Source organism: Capricornis sumatraensis, chromosome 11, assembly GCF_032405125.1.
Source record: "Capricornis sumatraensis isolate serow.1 chromosome 11, serow.2, whole genome shotgun sequence".
In the NCBI taxonomy this organism is placed as follows: Eukaryota; Metazoa; Chordata; class Mammalia; order Artiodactyla; family Bovidae; genus Capricornis; species Capricornis sumatraensis.
This window is the reverse complement of record NC_091079.1, coordinates 56,691,753-56,715,763: the sequence shown is the minus strand read 5'-3', so window position 1 is coordinate 56,715,763 and position 24,011 is coordinate 56,691,753. Positions and strand designations below refer to the sequence as shown.

At 43.7% G+C, this 24,011-nt stretch overlaps 1 protein-coding gene across 1 annotated transcript in view; it reads left to right on the top strand.

The window, feature by feature from the left end:
- Positions 1–24,011, top strand: part of JPH1 (junctophilin 1) — an 84,974-nt gene that overhangs the window by 58,962 nt on the left and 2,001 nt on the right. Inside the window, exons 3-4 of the mRNA XM_068983957.1 lie at positions 7,938–8,056; positions 18,430–19,067. Of these exons, the coding sequence (XP_068840058.1) occupies positions 7,938–8,056; positions 18,430–19,067 (757 nt within the window). The remainder of the gene's footprint in view (positions 1–7,937; positions 8,057–18,429; positions 19,068–24,011) is intronic.

Here is a 24,011-nt window from a genome sequence, read left to right as displayed (position 1 = left end):
AGGAAATATATCTCCTAGATCTTTATGAGCATGACAGTAATCCACATAATGGACAGCATTTCACATTCTTTGTATGAATCTTCGTTCAGAGACTATCTCGGTTCATCCTCCTATCTCCGCTGGGTAAAAGGCCAAGGCTTGATATGAATTATGCTTCTGTGGAGGCATCTCCAAGGCCATTAATGTAATGTGGTATAAGACTTCTGATCTCATAGACAGGAACCATCTGTGACTAGATTGGCCTCAGCCTGCCCACAGTTGAAAAGCCCATGTCATCATATCTCTGCAAGACTTGGGGCCCTTAAAATACCAAAGCCACATTTCAATGGGGATAGCACACCCCTTAAGCTACATTTTATATCTATATAACTTGATAATGCCTTTAGAAAAGGAAGCAATGAACCGCCCTGGCAAAAGAGACAGCTATTTGCTGATGCTGTCACTTGTTCTAAACCAGGACCCAAGAACACAGTTTTGAAGTGACTATTCCTGGTCCTGCCTTTTACAAAAGAAAAAAGCAACATTGGAAGAAAACATTAACATTCAAGAACTAATGAGTGTAAAGATGGGACTCATCAGAAGTAGTTTTTCCAAACCAAATTTACTGAGGCGCTTTTGCTGACTCTGCCTGTTGCAGATTAAAATCAGCAGGAGCTATGCCAGTGAATAGGTCTGTGTGTGAGACTGGAAGTTAGACGTCAGGAGGGGCAGCTCAGGGCCCGACCTGTGCCTTAGCAGCTGTACACGCTGCATCCCGTCGAGTTGGTCTGAGTGGAGAAGCACATCGATACTGAGAAAGCAGTTACACATCACACCTTTGCTTTTTAGCTGAGAGCTGTGGAAACATCCGTTTCTTGTTCATATTAAGACTATTCCTTGCTTAACACACTAATTTCTTCGTTAGAACTACACTGTATACGCAGGGTAACTGGATTTTGCAAGGCTAGCTCTCATAAGTGAATAATGTCACAGCCCAAAAGGAAGGCTAACAGGTCAATTGTTGGCATTTTCTTGAACGTGACGCCATAACCCAGGAAAGACTGGTGGTTATTGTCAGGCAGTTTCAAGGGAACCAGAAGGGAAGTGGAATGGTGGGCTGCATGGACAGATGCAGGAAGATCCAATTCTGCCTCTGCAGGAACCAGTGAGATGCGACCCGGTCAGGAGCAGTGACAAGAAGGAGATGTGGTGGTGTCAGGCGTGTGTTGAAGGTCCTGCCAGCCTCCTTTGCTGACCGTGGATGTGGCCCGTGAGAGAAAAGGAGGCAACGGGGATGACTTACAGGGTCCAGGCTTGAGCAGCTGGAAAAAATAGAGTTGCCTTTATCTAAGATCTGGAGTCTTATGCACCATTGCTTTTTTTTTTTTTTAACATTAAAAAAATTTTTGGCTGTACTGGGTCTTTGTTGAGGTGCAGAGTCTTCATTGTTGCAGGTTTTCTCTAGTTGTGGAGAGCAGTGGCAGCTCTCTAGTAGCGGCATGTGGGCTTCTCATTGCAGCGGCTCCTCTTGTCACGGAGCTTGGACTCCAGGGTGTGTGGGCTCAACAGTTGCGACGCACAGGCTTAGTTGCCCCATGGCATGTGGACCTTACTTCCAGACCAGGGATTGAACCCCTGTCTCCTGCACTAGCAGTGTCTCCTAACCACTGGGCCACCAGAGAAGTCCCTCAATTACTGTGGTTTTTAAATGTCACTAATAATTTCCTGTAAGTGTATGGAAATCAAAGCAGATTACATGTATAGCTCCTGAACCAATCAATGACAGCCTCTGCCATCAAATTTTCAGAGTCAGATCAGGCAGCTTCACTTTGAACATAACAAATTTTAAGACACATCAAAATCAACATTTTTTTTCAAAGCAGTTTTTTGTTGGGAAGAAAATGTAAACAATAGAAATAGAAAATTATAAATATTATATACAGTTTTACCTTTAGCCAAATTCTGGTTCATTCTAGATTAAAATCTTTATCTGCTGTGTCAGTGAATAGGTGCATAAAATATGGAAAGAAGCTGGAACAGTTGTCTAAGGGGCCTGCGTGTGCCTCATTAGTAGCATGTGTTGAGCATGTTCCATGTATTATTTATGTGCTTTTCCTTTTTTTTCTAAAAACATTATAATGTTTAAGAAAAACTGAGAAAGCCAGATTGTTTTGTTCTGAGTAAGGTGACTTGAAAGTTCATGCAACACATATTTTAGTCTCTAAAGAAAAAAAAATTCTCATCAAATTCCTTGGTGGCTGAGACAGCAAAGAATCCACCTGCAAGTACAGGAGACTCAGGTTCAATCCCTGAAGATACCCTGGAAAAGGAAATGGCAACCCACTCCATATTGCCTGGAGAATCCCATGAGCCTGGTTGACTATAATCCATGGCGTCACTAAGAGTCGGACATGACTGAGTGACTACACTACTAACTGATTGTAAAGCAACAAGTTATAATTAAGGTTTGAGTACAATGATGCCTGACATTCAGAACTTCCACTGTTGTTGTTTGGGCTGTTCGCAAGTGACCTTTGCAAGGGCTTATGTCTGGGTGAGGGTCACTTACCTGCCGTACCAGCTTAGCCAGTGACCCAGAACGCTCCGTAGCTCTTCACCCCAAAATAGTAACTCTACATGTTAAAACTGGTTTATTGATAAAAGTAGGACCTAAAAGAAAGTCAGCCACTGATGCCTGAGAGATGGTGTTTTCTCCTTACTTTTTGCTGCATTTGATATGAGAAAGTATAGATGATGATGATGGAATTAGGAGGTCCCTGAGGGTCTGAAGATTGATGGGTGTCAGCAGTCTTTGGAGTAAACAAAATCTTGGGCATGTGTGAGCGCTCCTTTGTGTGGATGTGTTTCGCATGAACAGCCATCTGGAAGCAGCCAGGCATCCACTTTGAGTAGTTTCCACCTGTCTTCTCTCCCACCACCAACCCCCCACCACCGACCCTCGAACAATGTCATTTTGGTGTGTCTTACTGACTAAGGGATTGTGCGTTGCTCGAGAACTGAGCCTGGGATTGGAACACATGAATCACGTGAACCGGGGTCAAGCCCAGATTTTTCCCCTGGACAAAATCAAGATGTATCAATGGCCCAACCCCACAGCGCTTTTGATGACAGCAAACTCAGATGGCTTCCTGTTCTCTTCTACTTTTAAAAAATTATTTATTTATTTTTGGCTAAACTGGGTCTTTGTTGCTGTGCGTGGGCTTTCTCTAGTTGCAGTGGGGGTGGGGGCTGTTCTTCATTGCAATGCAATGTGCGGTGGCTTCTCTTGTTGCAGAGCACAGGCTCCAGGCGCACGGTAGTTGTGATGCATGGGCTTAGTTGCTCATAGCATGTAGGATCTTCCCAGACCAGGGACTGAACCCACGTCCCCTGCATTGGCAGGTGGCTCAACCACTGGACCACCAGGGAAGTCCCTCTTCTATTTCTTGTTATCAGGTCCAGGATTACCAGAAGCTCCTGGGCACACACCTGGTTTCAGGCTTGACTCTGGTTTTGACCATCATGGCAGTCACGCAGAAGCGCTGACACAGGGAGGGGCACTCAGTGGAAAAGGTCCCCCCACCGCCTTTGTCTGGTCTCACAGGAAAGAACAGGTAGTAAAGGGTTAAGGCTTCGCTGATGCAGTGCTTCCAAAATACATTTGCAGAAAGGTTAAGCTGTGTTTGTCTGTTTTCCAGTTTAGCTTGCTGTCTGAAGTGGTGGAAATACTTCCACCATTTATTTCACTCCACGGTGGTGGGTTGTGATTGAGTCAGAATAAATAGTACTTGATTTTTATAAGTTTATCATTGAAAGGCTAGCAGATTTTATTATAGGGCAAGATAACTGTACTCTTGTGGCTTCATTAATTATGGTACCTAGACATAATTAGGCTCGAGCTAAGTATAGCAGATAAAATGGAAAATAATTCTGAGGACAAAAAAGAATTGAGATTCTGAGAAACTGAAAGAGCATAAGAGAGGGCATCCAGAGTCTCAGGCCCAACACATGGAACTAAAGCCTCATCAGTGTTGGCTTCCTCATGGGGGTTTTTAGGAATATGTTCTAACCCTCTTGATCTTATCTCCATACCCTATCAACAGGGACCATCTAAAATACCCTCTGTAATTCATAAATAATAATTCTGATGAATTTGATTTTTTCAATTTTAATTCATACACTTTATTTTTTAGAACAGTTTTAAGTATACAGAAAAAATTGAGCAGGAAATACAGAGTTTCTGCATACCTCCTCTGCCCACATCCACACCCAATTCCCCTTGTTATTAACATCTTGCAGTAGTGGGTACATTTGATACAATTGAGGAATCCACATGGATATGTTAGTATTAACTAGAAGTCCGTACTATATGCTAGGGTTCACTCTTTGTACAGTTCAGTGGGTTATGACAAGAGCATGATGTCGTGTGTCCCCCCCATTAGAGGATTATCCAGAATAGTTTCAGCCCCCTAAATATTCCCGGTGATCCTCTTCTTCATCCCTCACCTGCTTTCACCTTGAACCCTTGGAAACTGCTGATCTATTTACTCTCTCTGTAGTTTTGTCAATCCATTTTTAAGTGACTAGCCACCTGTTCCTAAGAAAACATCCTTCATTCTTTTATTTATGAAACGATCCCTCAATAAATACTATGTGCCAAGCAGTGTTCTGTGCCTTGGGAATATAGTATTGCTGTTATTTAGTCCTTAAGTCGTGCCCGACTCTTTGCAACCCATGGACTGTATAGTACAACAGGCTCCTCTGTCCTCCACTGTCTCTTGGAGTTTGTTCACTCATGTCCATTGAGTCAGTGATGCTATCCAGCCAACTTCATCCTCTGCTGCCCCCTTCTCCTCTTGCCCTCAATCTTTCCCAGCATCAGGGTCTTTTCCAATGAGTCGGCTCTTCCCATCAGTTGGCCACAATATTGGCGCTTCAGCTTCAGCAGCAGTCTTTCCAGTGAATATTCAGGGTTGACTGGTTTGATCTCCTTACAGTCCACAGGACTCTTAAGAGTCTCCTCCAGCATCACAGTTTAAAGCATCAATTTGACACTCAACTTTCTTTATGGTCCAACTCTCACATCTGTACACGACTACTGAAAAACCATAGCTTTGACTATACAGACCTCTGTCTGCAAAGTGATATCTCTGCCTTATAATACACTGTCTAGGTTTGTCATAGCTTTCCTTCCAAGGAGCAACCATCTCTTAATTCTGTGGCTGTAGTCACAGTCCACAGTGGTTTTGGAGCCCAATAAAAGAAAATCTGTCACTGCTTCCACTTTTTCTCCTTCTGTTTGCCATGAAGTGATGGGACCTGATGTCAGGATCTTGATCTTCAGGCCAGCTTTTTCACTCTCCTTTTTCACCCTCATCAAGAGGTTCTTTACTTCCTTTTCACTTTCTGCCATTAGAGTGGTATCATCTGCATATCTGAGGTTGTTGATATTTCTCCTGGCAGTCTGGATTCCAGCTTGTGATTCATCCAGCTTGGCGTTTTGCATGATATACTCTGCATATAAGTTAAATAAGCAGGGTGACATGACAGTATACAGCCTGGTCATACTCCTTTCCCAATTTTGAACTAGTCCATTGTTCCATGTCTGGTTCTTACTGTTGCTTTTTGACCTGCTTACATGTGACCGTGTACTCACATCTCTTGAAGAATTTTCTGCAGTTTGTTGTGATCCACAGAGTCAAAGCCTCTAGTGTAGTCAATGAAGCAGAAATAGATTTTTTTCTGAAACTCCTTTGCAGTTTGATTTTGTGGTTCCTCTGCCTCTTTGAAAACCAGGTTGTACATTTGGAAGTTCTCTGTTCAAACCCTGCTGAAGCCTAGCTTGAAGCCATTTCTTCTAAGGAATTCTTGATCACAGAAGTAGATACAACGGTCATCTGAATTAAATTCACCCATTCCTGTCCGTTTTAGTTCACTGATTCCTAAAATGTCAATGTTCAGTCTTTGCCATCTCTTGCTTGACCATGTCCAATTTACCTTGATTGATGGACCTACCATTCCAGGTTCCTATGCAGTATTGCTCTTCACAGCATCGGACTTTACTTTCACCACCAGACACATCCACAGCTGAGTGTCATTTCCATTTTGGCCCAGCCGATTCATTCTTACTGAAGCTATTAGTAATTGCCCTCCACTCTTCCCCTGTAACATATTGGACACTTTCCAACCTGAAGGCTCATCATCTGGTGTCTTATCTTCTTGCATTTTCCTTCTGTCCATGGCGTTCTCCAGGCAAGAATATTAGAGTAGGTTGTCATTCCCTCCTCCAGTAGACCACATGCTGTCAGAACTCTTCACTATGACCCATCCATCTTGGGTGGCTCTGCACAGCATGGCTCATAGCTTCATTGAGTTATGCAAGCCCCTTCCCCACGACGAGGATGTGATCCATGAAGGGGTGGAAATATAGTAGAGGACCAAAACTAAGAAAAAAAAAAATCCCTAAAATAAAAATCTCCATGACACTTCATATTATAGTGCAGCAAGCCTCCAAGCTCAGCTAGGTCCTAAGTAGGAGTGAAATGGGACCCTGCCTGAGAGCACAGGATGTGAGCAGGGAGTTAGCAAAGGTAATTGGAGAATGGGGCCTCTGGCATTTAGCCCCAAATCCTCAGGTCAGACTCTGTCCTCCCAGGCTAGGACACAATGCCATTTCCCAACATTTCCTCTCCTGCTCTCTCTGAAATGAGTGCTATCACCTCTTTTAGACTCTTTCTAAGCTTTTACTACTAGTTATTATAGGCCTGCCTAGCACTAATGAAAGAAAATAGGAAGTTTATAAAATTATAGGAAGTAGGTGCCCAGGGTCGTCATCTAAATACCAGTTGGACAAGATCTTCTCCTTTGGAAGTGGATGACCCAGTCTCAGCATCCAAGCCCCTCTTCTTGGGCAGGCAGATGTCAGTCTCCATGAGTCTTGCCTTAGGGAGGCCCACTCTTAGCCCTGCTTCCTTTCTCCCAGCCCTAGTCCTCTAGAAAGAGCAGAGGTTTCAGTGGGTAAGGAACTGGGCCAGGGAGAAGGTGGTAGACTGAAAGAGACCCCTTTCCTCCTCTGCAGCTCCACTTCTCTCCTCCTTTTTTGTTTCACACAAGAAATGTGCTTAAAGAGCAACTAAATGGACTTCTTGGAACCATCCTGGGCACATTCTCCCAGCAGACCCAGAGGGGAGCCCATGGTGTAGGTCTGCTCCCAACTACACATTCAGCAAATCACACTGGTAGCATGACCTGGCCATGCTGGGAGCATGTCTTCAATACACCACAGAAATCAGCCAGTGCTGGCACTTCCCTGATGGTCCGGTGGCTAAGACTCCTCACTTCCAGTGCAGGGGGCTCGGGTTTAATCTCAGGTCAAGGAGCTAAGATCCCACATGGTGCGCAGCATGGCCAAAAAACAAAAACAAAAAAAGTTATTTTTTAAAAAAGCAGTCAGTCAATGCTACAGATCAGAGTTTTACTATTTTTTTGTTCCCCAGAGAGCTGCTTTACTAGCACACCACTGGGCAGACCTTTCTTACTCAAATCCTTACATTGACTCTACCAGAGAAATGAAATCCATGGGCTGTATACTAATTTGCATGATCCAGTCCTGTTCTCCATGGTTGGGGGGACAGAAAAGGAGAACCCCACCCCCAGCCCAAGTCAATAGGGGATTTGATCCTGTACGTTTTGAACAGTAAGCTTTGATTTAAGCTGTGCATAACTTCCATGTACATTCGTCAACCTTGCAAGAAGGCTCGAGGCAACTCACAGGTGTTCATCCGCCTTATCATTGACGTCTCACAGCGAAATGAGTGCAGAACTTCCTGTGGCAGGTGTGGGGCCAGGGTCACTTTGAGCATTTCTTCCGTGCCCCGCCTGCCCCGTAGACCATTTTGCAGGTCCTGTGTAATTACCAGGGCGCCGCTCTTGCTGACCCACCCTCTGTGCTCCCGTAGGACCGCCCACGCGAGAGCCAAAGCCGACGCAGCAGACCAGGCCGCGCTGGCCGCCCGCCAGGAGTGTGACATCGCGAGAGCTGTGGCCCGAGAGCTGTCGCCTGACTTCTACCAGCCAGGTGGGACCTGCGATGCTGTTGGTCGGGGGGATGCAGGACGGGTGGGGGGTGGGAGCAGGTAGGACCTGCAATGGGCGGGGGGCAGGTAGGAGCAGGTAGGACCTGCTGAGATAGGAGAGGGTAGGGGGCTAGGAACGTGGCCTCTGGTTTCCTTTCGCCTGCTTTTCTTTATAATCTGAAGATCTGTGCCCCCTGAATTTCAGCAGGACTACGGAAAAATTGGGAGCTTAGCGTAACGCATGTCTGAAGTCTTGAGTGTTAGTGCTGGAGTTCTGGCTTGTTCTTCCCCAGTGCATCTCCCTCGCCTTCTGCTCTCCCACCCAGAGCAGCAAACTTCCAACTGATAGCATAAACAAGATGAGAATCTAAAAGAAGCATCCAAGCAGTTGTATTAATGTGTTGGGGTCCGTCACAGGTGCTAAAACAAATACCTCAAAATCAGGCACCTGTAACAATCACATTAGCAAAGAAAACAACTAGTAAGTATTGGACTAATGTTTTTAATACACCTCAAAGGAATGTTGGGATGTAAAGAAATGCACCACTTAAAGACAGTTGCCTCTGCACAGACTAAGAGGAGAATGTATGTCATGATGGAAGAAATGAAAGGGACAGCCACGCACATACAAAATCAACCCAGATCATCTGCCTCTCAAACATTATACCATAGCAGTAAGCAGATAGTTACAGTAGGGTTAAATATTTAACTCACTCCTTAGAGCTTTCCTACTAGACTGTTTCCATCCCTTTCTTTATTACAGGATGTTATAGGATTATGTTTAATATGTGTTATAGGAAAAGGTGGCAATTGCCATTTTATTGATTCTCCATAGTTTTAGAAACAACTTCCTGTTGATTCAAGGGATCAACAGGTTTCCAGGCAAAGAGACTAAAAGAAATGTTCTTAATTTCTAAGTATCGAAATTTGTTTTCTTGGTGAAGAGTTTTTCCACATTGGTTTCTGTTAATCAAGCTGGATAACTAGCACCCTGCACAACAGGTGTGTCCATTACCCGTTCGGCTCCAGTGAGGGTGATAAGGTACTGGAAGCCACAGGGCATCCGTGTGGCTGCGTGAACAAGGTACGTCACGGTGTGCAGAAGAGCAGGCTTCCTGTAGAAGCTAGAACATCGACTGTAATATAGCACGGGAGAATAAGAAAGGAAGGACAGGAGTTTTGTTTTTTTGTTTTTTTTTTTCTGTAAATGGCGAAGACAGTAAAAGCCCATGTTAACAAGACTCTTCTCATGAGAGCACTTTGGGACAGGGCTGGGTTCAGTTGCAGAGTGATTGAGTTACTATAGAGTGACTAGTTCTGTACTAGTTCAAGGGAGAAAACCAGTGGCAATGGATGTTTTCTTCCATGTGCATCCTTTCTGTTGTGTTCTATTTTCATTTGTGTCCCATCTCTGGGTCGACTGAAATCACCTAATGCATACTTGTTTGATTAGGAAAGGGAAATTTTCCATTTTGGGGGGTAGGAATAAACGCCTCTCTGGAAATTCCCACATCCCTAGACCTAAGCACCTTGGGAACTACTTGTTGTAGGGTGTGAGAGCTGAAGAGGGGATTCAGCCACCCTGGAGGGACCCTCTTGTCCCTTTGCAGTAGTGATGCTCTTGGGAGCAGCTGGGCAGTTGGGAGACAAAGCAGCTTCATGAAGCAGCCCTGGCCTTGAGCTGCTGTGGAAGCAAACAAACTCGCTATTGTCTGCAGATGGTAATTGCTCGGTTCTGTTGTTCACTCCGCTGGGGATGGGGTCCCTGAGATTGCCAGTCGGTGTTAACAGGAGGTAAATGATAGCGGAGGTCATCTCAATTTTTCAGACTAAAAGGTTTTTTAAAGCCTTTTGTCACGTGAAAGCATTGGAGGAGGGGGGAAAATTTTGTGGGAAAATGCCATTCCACCCTTTCGTAGCTAAAACATCGTCACATGAGCCAGTTGTCCCTCAGTAATAAATACATCACAGTAGCACAAGATGACAAGGGGTCTATTTGAGACAGGAGCTAAGGAGGGGGTGGCAGTGATCCCCTTTGACCCACAGCCAGCACTACCTTCGGCAACTGTATAGAAAGCCTTTTCTGTACTGAGTATTATTGATCTTCTCAAGGGAGCATAACGTGCTTTCCACTGTGCATTCTTCCCAGGGTGATCAAATTGGATAGACATTTCTGAAAGGGCTTTCAAGTACATTTTCTGAGTCAGACTGCGCGATTCATTTACATATCCCAGATACAAATGTTTCCTTTGTTGGGAATGAATGTGTCGTGCATAGAAGTCGTTAACCCTTGGAAAAAAGGATGTCTGTTATAGCTAATATTTTGAACTTTCATGGTGAGTTACCTCTTTTCAGGAGCCGGCAGTATTTTCAGAAGTTTCCCGTCTTAATTCAGTCTTACACTTTTTAGCTCAAATCTGTATTATTCTACAGTTCAATTAGAAACTACGGAAAAGGGGCTTCCCTGGTGGTCCAGTGGTTAAGACTCTGTGCTCCCAGTGCAGGGGGCCTGGGTTCGATCCTGGTCAAGGAACTAGATCCCACATCCCGCAACTAAGACCAGGCACAGGCAAATAAAGGCACATTAAAAACTGTGGCCATGTGGGATAGCTTAATCGTTCAAAGGGCGTGGTTATAACAATAAAAGGCATTCAAATAGATGTATGTGACCGTGTATGTAGGTAATTGCATTTGTGTGTGTAGTTGAATTCATGTATGTAGACAATTGCATTCACACACAGAAACCTCAGTTGCCATGAGTAAGAGTGACACAGTGAGTCATACCCCCAGAACTTAGAAATAAGATTGCCCTCTGAGAGTTAAATGGACATGAACTTGGGCGAACTCCGGGAGGTGGTTGAGGGACAGGGAGGCCTGGCGTGCTGCTGTCCATGGGGTAGCAAAGAGTCGGACACGACTTAGCAACTGAACAGCAACAACTGAGTGTTAAAATAAGCCCGTGAGACAGCACAGGAACATATACGGTGATCATACGTGATAGGTAGTATGTCTGTAGTTCAGCAAGATTTCCTTGTGACCTGATTTAGTGTATTAGAACCTACCAAGGCTTGGTCACCCAAAGTAGTATTGAAAAAAAGAGTCACAGAGGCAAAAATAGGCAGTGTCCATTCGAACGCTATCCAGAGGAGAGCGATGCTGTGGCCAGGACCTTGGAGTATTGTAGTTGCACTGGCAGGGACGTTGTGTTATGGGGAAGGACGCGGGGAGAGGTAGCCAGCCGTGTATGGCTTTATTGGCAGGATCAACCGAGTGAGGAAATGGATGCAACAGGCGCGCTCAGCCCGATGCCATTGGATACTTGATTCATCTCATGCCTCTGTCTCGATTCCACCGCCACCAGTAACCTTCTAATTTTGGTCAAGCTTCTCGTGGAGGTCTGCCAGTGGGGAGAGCGTGCCCTGGTGGCATCAGTGCTGGTCCCGGCCTTTGTGACATTCACCTCGCTCATTGTGAACTGATGAATCGGTCTTCTGGTGTCACACGTCAGTCTTGTGAGCTTCGGCAACGGGAGTCGGCCCTGAGGGATGGCGCAGCTTCAAAGAGCTGATGAAACGGGCTTTCTGAGCCAGGAAAGCTGAGACAGGACTTGGGATGGTCACGGAAGAGGTGGTGGGGAGCTGGACATGGCGAAGGGTAATTGGGAAACTCTGTGTATGGCTCTTTTACCCCCTACTGTTTCAGTTTCCTTTCCATCAAGATGCCTTATTTTTTTATTTCAAGTGATATTTATCAGTTGTGGGGGTGATTGGTCATGGGTGGAAAAAGCAAATGTGACTACAATATGTAGACTATATAGAGTATATTATGTATACATAGTATAGGTGACTATATTATGTATACATAGTATAGGTGGCTATATTATGTATACATAGTATAGGTGACTATATTATGTAGAGCCCTCTTGGGAGGTGACCCAAGCAACAGCCTCACAAGCTTCGTCTTCCTGGGTTTAAGCATGTGTATTAATTGACTTGGGCTGCTACAACAAAATGCCATGGACATGGGGGCTTATGCAACAGATATTTTTCTTAGTTCTGGAAGCTGTAATTGCAAGATCTGGATGCTGACAAAATTGGGTTCAGGTGATTCTTCCTGGCTGGCAGACAGCATTTCCCCAGTCCATGAACCTGGAGGACGAGAACTCTGGTGTCTCTTCCAGTTTTTATAAGACCATTAAGCCCATGAGACTCATGAGAGTCTCCCCGCATGAGCTAAACTATCTCCCCAAGGCCCCACCACCAAGTAACATCACACTGGGGGTTAGGGCCTCAACATCTGAATTTGTGAGGGCAAGGAGACACAAGTGTTCAAGGTATAAGAGCATGTATGTTACATACACATGCACAGAATATGTTGATTACTTCAAGTGAAGTCTTTTGGTATAGGTTACTTTGAGACAGTGTCAACTAAGCTCACACTTCTAGTATGAATTAGAAGTCCTAAGAATTGTCTATGCCTTGGAGTAGGAAATGGCAAGCCATTCCATATTCTTCTGCCTGTGGAATCCCACGGACAGAGGAGCCTGGCAGGCTATAATCCATGAGGTCACAAAGAGTCAGACACACTAACACACATTATTAATATGTACTTTTTGTTAAGAAAAAAAATGTTTCCTGGAATAGATAACTTCTAAACTCACATTACAGACCCCAAATTTGGAATAACTTTTTTTCATAGAGAAAGGGAAATGGAATAATCTACTAGTTGATGAGAAATTAGTAATTCGTGGGACTTCTGGTTATTACCACCTGTGTATCCCACTGTATCCCATTCAACACACGTGTACTGAAAGCCTGCCGTGTGCACAACCCTGGCTAAGTGTCCTATGACTTGCAGACAGGAGTGCTGTGGTTGTGTTCTCAGAAGTTGCAGTACAATAATGGATGGGACTCTAAAGTCCTTTGGGAAAGTGGCATTCTTTCCATATAGAATAGTGATCTGCCATCAGTTGTATAATTTTCAAAAAACCTTTCAATCTGGTCTTCTTTTAGTGATTGACAGTCCCCATCAAAAATACCTAATTTCCATGTAATGACTTCTGATGTTGCTACAAGCATGTGCACTGCCCTGGGGGGGTCTTCATAGTGCCCCCCACCATTTCACAGAGGCTCACCTATGAAGAACTAGCTGAATGCCCCACTGTTTTCCATCTGCTGTATCTGCTCAGAGCCTTCATGCCAACTGCAACTCATAACCTCTCCGTGTGGAGGCCTGACATGTGCTCAGTGTCGTTGTTTTGTGTTGTGTGGTACATCAGTTAGCAGGTGACCTGTCTCTGACTTCTTCCCAGAAACATCCCTTGCTGCTGCTAAGTCGCTTCAGTTGTGTCTGACTCTGTGCGACCCCATAGATGGCAGCCCACCAGGCTCCCTCATCCCTGGGATTCTCCAGGCAAGAACACTGGAGTGGGTTGCCACCTCCTTCTCCAATGCATGCAAGTGAAAAGCGAAAGGGAAGTCGCTCAGTTGTGTCTGACTCTTCGCGACCCCATGGGCTGCAGCCCACCAGGCTCCTCCATGCATGGGATTTTCCAGGCAAGAGTACTGGGGTGGGGTGCCATTGCCTTCTCCGAGAAGCATCCCTTAAGGACTCAGAAATACTGTCTGTAAAAACAGACCAAAATGCTGACTGCAACAGCTCTCAGCACTTGTCATCATTCCTCCCTGGCGATACTCTGACCCGTCTTTTTAGCGAACCGCGGCATCTCATCAGCTCTGTGGTGCTGGCATCGCGGCGTGGACACACGTTACCACACAGAACAAGCACAGGCACACCACGCGCCCTCCAAGAAACCTGTCCAGGAAAAACGCCTGCCCTCCACACTATGTTAGACATTTTGCTTTAAAAGCACCTAATCTGACTCTGGAAAATCTAAGTCTGCATCCTATTTAGCTGGCCAGTCCCCAGTTGACTATGCCACGTTGGCAGCATTTCCAGCTGGATGCAGGTGAGGAAGGCTGGAGTTAGGTTGGCTCTAGTCAGCATACTTCTTGCCATACTGTTCAAATTTATTTTTTTGTGTGTGGAATCAGAAGTCTTTATTTCAAGGTCTCTCACTCTGGTGTCTTTTTTTCCCATTTATTTCTATTTTATATTGGAGTATAGTTGATTAACAATGTGTCAGTTTCAAGTGCGCACCTAAGTGATTCAGTTAGACATATACATATGTCTCTTCTTTTTCAGGTTCTTTTCCCATGTAGGTTATTACAGAATATTGAGCAGAGTTCCCTGTGCTCTACAGGAGTTCCTTGTTGGTTATCTATTTTAAATATAGCAGTGTGTACATGTCCATCCCAAACTTGCCATGCTTTTAAATGCAAGCACTGGGTACATTAGAGTTACCTGGAGCATTTAATAAACCTCAAGATTTCTAGGCTTCAGTTAATACTTACTAAATTCTCTGGGAATCACACCCCACACGCCTCTGCTAGGCAGCTCATGGGGAACACTGCTTTGAAGTATGTTTATTCTCTCAACCAGCCAATTTTTAATGGGTAATAAAGCTGGGAGATTGTGTTGTTTCGTTTTTTTTTTAATCTGAAAGGTGGTGCTAGTAAATTCTCTGAGCTCAACAGATTCTGAGTATCATCAGAAGCCCTGTAGATAAAACTGAATGAATACGCCTGAAAACCATGTCTGAGAAGATGGGCACAAGTGAAAATGCCTTTCGGAAGACATTTAAGATAAGAAGCAATGCATGAGAGGTCTACAGATCTAACGGAGTTGGCTAGACTGGTATTTAAGAGTTAATAAACAGTAAATATGTTCAGTGGAACCCAGAATATAGTTTTGTGAGGCCATTAATACAGAATCCTCCAGGGGCCAGATCAGTCTCAGCTTCGCCTATTCACAATGGCATAAATTAAGAGGTAGGGGGAGATCTATTTACTCTTTACAAAAAGTATTTGCAACTAGGCTTTGTATTCAGGTATTATAGGTCTTTGTTGTTTTTCCAAATAACTAAAGCATATCACTTTAATATAAATTTAATTTTTTAAAAATTCTTTTTCTGGGACCCACTATCACTCATTTGACTGAGTTTCCTCCCAAATAAACAACCTCTTGCCGCTGTTAGCATTTCAGCAGTCTCATCCTTTGCTGGCAGCTGTCACGTTGCTGGGACCTGTGAAAGCAGTTCCCATTTCAGCTTCTCATCTGCTTTCAGCAGTAGGCACAGGTAAGACCAGTGGTTACCCAGATAAACCCTAAACTCTTAAGCATCGTGGTTCCAGTCTCACATTTTCAAATTGAAGCACGCGGGCTTTGTGACAGCTTTATTTCCTGTGGTTCAGTGACTCTCTTCTTCCAACTTTAAGAATGTATAACTAGCCACGCCTGCCAGAGTCTATTTTATTCCTGTTCTTTTTGGTGTGTGTATTTAAGTCAGACATTAGCTTTTCATATGCCTTAATCTTAAGATAGAAAGGTCTGCAAAAATAACTTTTGCACTTACCCCTTAGATTGAAGACATTGAAAGTACTTTGTAATTTGTGTTTCAGAGTTAGGTGACTTTAAGGGGGAAATCCATTGGCTTTAAGAATCTTGCCTATTAATTACCTTTGCACAGAACATTTACTACCATGCCTAGATGGGTATTTCAGTCATGCTGTAAAATTGGATGAAAGTGAAGCACAAGTGAAACCAAAGTCTGATGAAACGTGGCGTTGAAGGGTGGGAGAAAATATGCCATCAGCATCCTGCAGAGGGGGTGTTGGGTGAAAATAAGTCTGCAGTAGATGAGGGACTTCTCTGTGAAAAACCAGGATAAATTCTTCTCGTGGGTTTTTGAAAGTCAGGGTGAGCCTGGTGATGAGAAACCTCCCCTTCCAGGGTTGCTGCTAATGCTGCTTTCTCCTGGTGGTAATGGTCTAGTCAGATCCCCCAGGAAGGAGCTGGAAAGAAAAATAGCACCTTTTGAATAATTGCAGTTGCCTCTTTTTCTTCAGGCTTTCCTGATAGCTCAGCTGGTAGAGAATCCGTCTGCAGTGCAGGAGACCCTGGTTCAATTCCTGGGTCGGGAACATTCGCCTGGAGAGGGGATAGGATAGCCAAGCGAGATAACTTTCTCTGTGCCAAGAATTCATACTGTCATGTTTAGTGGATTTAAAAGAAAATTGCCAGTTTTTGTAAAGAGAGCGCTTAACCTTAAGTTTAGAAAGGAAATCTCGATTGTTGACATGCGATCTTGACCTGTTTGGGAAGTTTGAATGCCGAGTGGTGGCTTTATCATCTGCAGGGTGGACTGTGAGATAGAACTCTTATGCTTTTGTCCCTTAGTGCAATCTATAAATGTGGGCCCTTGGGAATTCTCATTTCTAGGGTTAATATAGTACATGTTGCGTGATATTTTATCTTAAGGATCCACAGGAGCTGTGTGACTTTGGGTTTTTCAGCTACTGCAGCTGTTTCCATATCAGTAAAATCAGGATAATGCCCACTTGCTAGGATTTTCGTGAGGCTTAACACTTTGGAAAACACCTTGTATAATAAATGGCCATCTCACAGTAAATAATTATTCAGATCGTCCCAGGAAGAACGTGACTAATCGGTAATTTTTTTATTTTCATACAATTTTAAAGGTTATTTTCCATTTACAGTTATTCCAAGATATTAGCTATGTTCTCCGTGTTGTACAGTACGTCCTTGAGCCTGTCTTACCACCTGTAGTTTGTGTCTCCCACTCCCCGACCCATACACTGCCTGTCCCTCCCTCCGCACTGGTAACCACAAGATTGTTCTCTATACCTGTGAGCCTGCTAGTTTCACATATTCATGATGCTAAGTGAAATAAGTCAGAGAAAGACGAATGCTATCCCTTAGATGCCAAATTTATTCCACATATAAGGGATACCATATGGCATTTGTCTTTCTCTGACTCATTTCACTTAGCATCATGCCCTCCAAGTCCATCCATGGGGCCATGCTGCTGCTGCTGCTGCTCCTAAGTCGCTTCAGTCTTTTGTCTGTCTGTCTGTCAGTTTTGTGTGTCTAAACCTCTCTCTCCATTCATCTGTGAGGGAAGTAGTATGCATTTTTAACAATCAGGGGTAATTGTCTTTCAGCCCCGCCTGGGGTGAGGGCTCGGGGTGAGGGCTCGGCATGGAGGGAGGAAGTTAATAGAGGCAATGCTCTGGAATTGACAAGAGCTGGTCAGTTCCTATAAGCAAGTTGGTGGGTGAGTTCTCCCTTGGATACTCCAGAGATGATACAGTCAGCTACCTCCCATTTGCAGAGAAGAGGGCCACTTGGACTGGGTGACCTTGATTTGATTTCCTTTGATGAGAAATGGTGGCCGGGTGATGTGGTGGCCAAAGGCTGTACAGGGGAGGCCACTGGGGAAGGGCAGAGTGCCTGGGAGCACATCTGAGGTCTGCAGAGACTCCTTTCTCCGGATCCTGGCCTCCTGAAGTGCTCACAGCTGGTGGGACAAGCTTGTGGTACAAGTTCTCCTTACTCTCCCCTAAACCTGCCCATAAAATAACAATGCACCAGGGTCCCTTTTTAAAAACAGAATTTTTTATAAGAAGAATCTGTGATTGTTAAACAATTCTTAAGTACTCAGAAAAAAAGTCTTGAGACAGCAGAGCCAAAGACAGCTGGCTTATCTTAACTCTGATGCCTGCATAAATGCGGCCGATGCAAAGCCAGACTCTGAAGGGCCTCTGAGTAAGTCATCCTGTGAAGTGTAACCTGCACTTTGGTGTTTGTTTCTAACTGGGCGGTTTTAATGAAGGGTCATTAAAAAATAGGTTATATGCATGTTCTCCTCCTCCAATGTAGATGATTTTTTAAACATTCTTTAAATATATTTAAGTGTTCTAATATATTAAATATTAAGCATACGAGTCAGTTTATTTTTGTATATGAGCACATACTTTGCATTTTAGTTATACCATGTAATTTGAACGTGCAGATTAATTATGGTGCTGTCAGCGGTGCTCCATCTATATGAATTCTGCCTCCCTGTTCTGCCAGTGAGAGGAAACAGTACAATTACTTGGGAAATCAGGACTGTCTCACCTTTATGGCTGTCAAAATAGTGTAAATTAATGGTACATATGTGCGTGTGCATGCTAAGTAGTGTCCAAATCTGTGCGACCCTGTGGACCGTAGCCTGCGAGGCTCCTCTGTCCATGGGAGTCTCCAGGCAAGTACATAATCACCTTAATCTTTCTCCCAGGGCATGAAACATCCTTGTGCTTAGTCAAAGCCTTATAAATACGTTTTAGAGAAAAAGAGGAAAGGCTAAGTTGATTTCGCAAATATTTATATATCTGTAGCCATGAGAGGAATAAGCCTTTATGCCTTATTTTCATTTTATCACCTCCCCTTCTGTTGTCCACTTTCTCCCCAGGCCCAGATTACATCAAACAGAGATTTCAGGAAGGTGTAGATGCTAAAGAAAATCCCGAAGACAAGGTCCCGGAAAAGCCCCCCACACCAAAGGAATCGCCTCACTTCTACCGCAAAGGCACCACACCCCCAGAGTCTCCTGAGCCAAGTCCCAGACAAGGCCGCTCTCCCTCCCCAAAGCCCGCAAGGAAGCAGAACCCCAGTTCAGGGGCGAGACTCAACCAGGACAAACGCAGCGCGGCTGAGGAGAAGGTGACGGCTGCCGTCAACAAGCCCTTGACCTCCAAGGCCCCCCCAAAGGAGGTGGGGGCGGTCGTGCCCTCCTCCAAGTACTCTGGCCGCCACCACATCCCCAACCCCAGTAACGGGGAGCTGCATTCTCAGTACCACGGCTACTACGTGAAACTGAACGCCCCCCAGCACCCTCCGGAGGACACGGAGGAGGAGGGGTTGAGCCAGTCTTCCTCGGCACTGGTGCACAAGCCGTCACCCAACAAGTGGAGTCCCCCTAAATCTGTGACAAAACCAGTTGCCAAAGAAAGCAAAGCTGAGCCAAAAGCTAAGAAGTCTGAACTTGCTATACCAAAGAACCCAGCAAGCAGCGATGTGCGCCCTGCTTTGGAAAAAGAAGCCAATTCAGTAAGTTGTACAAGACGTGGTTCCCTGTCCCTCTGCTCCTCTGGGTTCTTCTGGGTGGCATCAGGGGAGATCAACGCCTTGATGACGACAAGGAGCCCAGGGCTGTGAAGGGTAGCGTTTACTAGCACCAGTAGCCTAGCCACCAGGGGCTCTCTGGGCAGCATTTGCGACCTCCCTCAGGCTTCCTACAGGTGGGCTCACGTGACCGCCTTGTCCCAGCTCCACTTTCACAAGCCTTTACCAGCACGTGGCGGTAAGCTTCATGGGAGCTGTCTTATCAGCTCCAGCTGTGGTAACGAAAAACTATACCTTGAACTGAGTGGTTTAAAAAGCAAACGCTTATTTCTCACAATTCTGGAGGCTCAGTGGTCCCAAGATCAAGGCACCAGCAGATCTGAGGTCTGGTGAAAACCCACTGCCTGGTCCATGGACCACGGGCCACCTTCTCCCTGAGTCCTCACAGGGCTAAGAAAGAGGAAACTAATACCGTCAAAGGGCTCCGACCTCATGACCTGATCACCTCCCAAAGGTCCATCCTCCATGGCTTAGGGCTTTATTGTGTGAATTTGGGGCCAGGGGACACAAACGGGCAGCCTGTAACAACAGCTGACTGCTGGGGCTGGGAAGGAATCATGGGCCTTGGCCCAGAGGCCGGCTGTCGTGCTCTAACCAGAAGGAGAGGTCCACTGCCATTTGCTAAGTTCTTAACTTGCCTTTAGACTCCACCCCACAACAGTCAGCATCTTTCGACAAAACATCTTTTCTGGTTATTGTGAATTATTCTCATAAATGTTTAGTTTGGATTTTATTTAATAGCCAGGCTTTTCAGAACTACTACTTTCCTGTATAAGAAGTGAAAATTTTCAGTTGTTAAGAAAGTTACTTTGGTTTTCTAATTCCTCAGAGTGTAAATCTTCCTAAAATTTCAGTTTTCTTATAGATGCTAGTTTTATTATGAGTCTTCACCATTTACTGTTTTTATTATTCAACCAGAAAGCTCTCTGATATCCTTATTCAGTAAGATTTAAGATTCTATTAAATTGTTCACCTGGTCATATGGCTTTGGAAAAGATTGTAATTTAGGGAAGAAGCCAGTTGACCCAGTATTGACTAGTAATTTCTGAGACATATTTGCATAAAGGTGTAGATTAATATTTTGGCCAACAAGAATATAACCATTGGTTTACTTTTGTCTGTTCAGTCTGCTCATAGGTTTAACACTGAAATTCATTTTTCAACTAACTTTTATGTTTGAAATTTCTTAGGTTTATTTTGCTAATATCTATTAACATGGGTTCCCACCTTCTTTAAATTCTCACCTTTTTAATTATCTAAATATAAATTAATCAAATTAACATGATTAACTTTCCAAGAGTCAAGTGCTTATATAGATACGTGGTTTTCAAAACAGTAACTTTGAGACTCACTGTTTAGTAAGCCTTTTTTTAACATTGATATATCAGTATCCTGATACTAAATACGTCTGAATGTTATCACTACTGAATTTGTTAAGTGTGATAACCTCTCTTTTGGCTTTCAGCATTTATCCATAGGGTTAGTCAAGTTTCCCATATAAATTGGTATTAGTATGCTTGATTTACAAGAGGAAAATTCAGACAATACAAGGCTATATCGTTTATACCTTTTGGGTACCCATTGGTGGGTTCAGTTGATTTTCAGAACTTCCTAAGAGAAAGTATATGCCCCAGTGTCCCTCACATTAGGTGAGTTACTTAGTTCTTAACTGTAATAAACTGTTACTGATTGGTATGTTTGGTGAATTAGCGCCTTCTTGTTTAGAAACAGCATCTGTTTCGTGGATGTGCAGAACATTTGGATTCTGGGAGTCAGCCAAGCATCGTGCAGCTCTGCAGGCTGGTCTCTAGGGTTCCCTTGGACACCCCAGGATAGGAGGCGGCCAGCAGCTCTGTACCTCTGTTAGGAGCTGGAAGTCAGGGCTGAATTGGTGCCTGTGTGTGAAGAGTTTAACAATTAATCTTCCCTTCCTTGATAACAGAAAGCTGCCTTTCACACCCCTGATAACTGTTTTCTTCACAAGGAACATCACTCAGTCGTGTCCAACTCTTTGCGACCCCGTGGACTGTAGCCTACCAGGCTCCTCTTTCTATGGGATTTTCCAGGCAATAGTACTGGAGTGGATTGCCATTTCCTTCTCCAGCGGATCTTCCCCACCCAGGGATCAAACCCGGGTTTCCCGCATTGTAGAGACAGACGCTTTACCATCTGAGCCATCAGGGAAGTCCTCTTCACAAGGAGTTAGGAAAGTGACAGAATCATCCTGAAGGTAGTCAGTGAATGACCTTTAAAACAAAAGAGCGCTACATACAATTTTGAAATTAAGACAGTGTATAAGTTGCAAGTTTACAAATAACAACTTGGAAACTCGTAGAAACATTCACACTAAAGCAGACATTAGGGGGGAAACCAGACTGAGTTCCTGTTTGTGAGACAGTGTGAGAGGTCCACTTTGAATCAGAATCACCAAACAATTTGCAGAATTGTAGTCAGCCAACTTACTGAGAGTGTAGGCTACTAGCTAAGGGTGTGGCCACTTATGCCAGACACCATAGGTTCAGATCCCAGCTGTGTTACTTACCAGCTCTTTGACTTTTAGGCAAGTTTCTTAACCTGCTCTGACTTAGTTTCTTCATCTGTACCTATATCAAGCTTTGTGAAGATTAATATCAGTGGTTGTGAGTTGATAACTTGTAAAGGTCGTAGTTCCTTGCATAGGGTAGGTATTCAGAAAGCATTGACTATTATTAAGTTCACCTCAACACTAGTTGGAGCATAGACAGTTCATAAATATTTTCCGGTTGATTTTGATCCATCCTCAGGATCACCCTGGGTATTGATTCCTAGAAATAGAGAGAATCTTCGGGGACACAGGCTAACACTGGGAGAAGGGGAGCCATAACAAGAATTACTTTACAACCTTCCTCCAGTCTGTGACTCCTATGGGCAGTGGCTGCATGTGGACTCATGTCCCAGGAAAGTACATTCTGTGTGATGCCAAGATTTTTGTAGGATTTTTGCAATATGGCAACTTGAGAACCTTATGATCAAAGAGACTAGTGAGTGGTCTTCTAGTTAGGAGACTCAACTCCTGAGAACAACCCACACTTTTCTCTTAGCAGTTACACTGATCAGCTTCCAAGTTTGAGATTTACCCAACCTTTCTTCTGAATTGTTATAAAACCTAAGGCAGCCATGTCAGATCAGGTCTGAATCACACACACAGTAAACACATATAATTAACTTTTGCCCTTTTCATGTTTTTGGAAAAACTTGAAGTTTAGCAAATTGTACTAACTCTTCAGAAAATTCTTCATAATTTTAAATGAGTGATGATAGTCTCTTGAAGAAAAAACTTCTTGAGTTAGAATTTCTTTCCATAGTTTGACTTCCTGCACTTTAGTTTCTAACTGCCTGAAAGTGTCTTCTAATCAAGACTTGTACTGTGCCCTGCCCCAACAGCTTCTTGTATTACACCTGTCTCAGTCAGTCTTCAAAAGCAAGACTGACTTTTTTTCTTTTTACTATTTTAAGCTACAACTGGCCACCGCAGTCATATTTATGAGACTTCACCTTAAAGCTTTACACTCTGTACCCAGCCCAGGTGTCTGACGAGCACAGAGGTCATGTCTTGATATCCACCTGTTAAACAGTGTCCCAGAATTTTTTTTTTTTAACCTGGCTGTTTGAGCCTTTTATTGCCAGTTTACTCTTATCTAAACTGAGTCATCTTTAAAAATACCTTTGTAAGTGGAGCTATACTGGTAGGATAAATATATGTGTATATTAGAATATATATGGGAGAAATACTTATTCAGTAGAAATTATGTCTGTATAAATATACACAAACCCAAAATACTAACCAATTCAAAAAGTTAAATAAATTCATGGAACCTTTTAAGGACTCAGAGTGGGAGTGAAAGGTCCAGGCACACCTTTACTGAAAGTACTTTCTCTATCATTCTGCTTTCTCAGGGTCCCCTGTAAGTCACTGGACTTTGCATCATATTGGTTTGATGTTACTTTCCCTGTCTTCTTTCATTATCACTCACTGTCTTGAGAAATTATGAAATGAAATCCACTAATCCAAAAGAGTTGAAAGGATCCCAGAATTCTTAACACATTCCTAAGAAAATCTAAACACATTCAGTGAACAAAGTCTATTCAGTATGTATATTAATAGCATTTCTGTAATCTCCGGCCTAACTAATAATGTTGAAAGATCATCAGTTATTTTCTGAGTTCTAACACATTATTTATGTGTTCTAAGTTAACCATAAATGAGGAGTTACACAGGTTAGTACTCTCCTATTAATTTAGAACACAACTATTCTAAAAGACCCATTGATCATTATCAAGAACTGATGTTTTTCTGATACTATGGGATATCGATGAAAATGCCATGTTAAAGAAGTTGATGGTAAATTATTTTTAAACTAAGGCCTGTGACTTTAATAGAGATGAAGGACATGTAGTTCTGAAGTGAACAGACCAAAGTTGTTTAATCTCAGTTCTAATTCATTCAAACTGGCTGAGTAACCTTGGGCAAGACACTTATCTTTTTGGAGGTTTGTAAAAGGGAACTAATAATCACTGTGAGGAATTATTTTCCTCCCTTACTTGGAGTTTAGGAACTAGGCTTTTTCTTCTAAGAATCCCTCTATAACACCCATTTTTATTCCTCCTCTCTGTCACCCTGATTTTATGAATCACCCTGTTCTTCATTTAATACAGTGAATATATCTGTTCAGCCACCACATCTATAGTACTTGGAAAAGTGGAAGGTGGGTTCTCATTAAATACTGGTTGTCTGGATGAACTGGACAGCCCTTAAGTGTGGGTACACAGTGGTGAACAAGGAGGACCCCTGTGGGACTCAGTCTATGGGAAAAGATGACAGTTAACAAG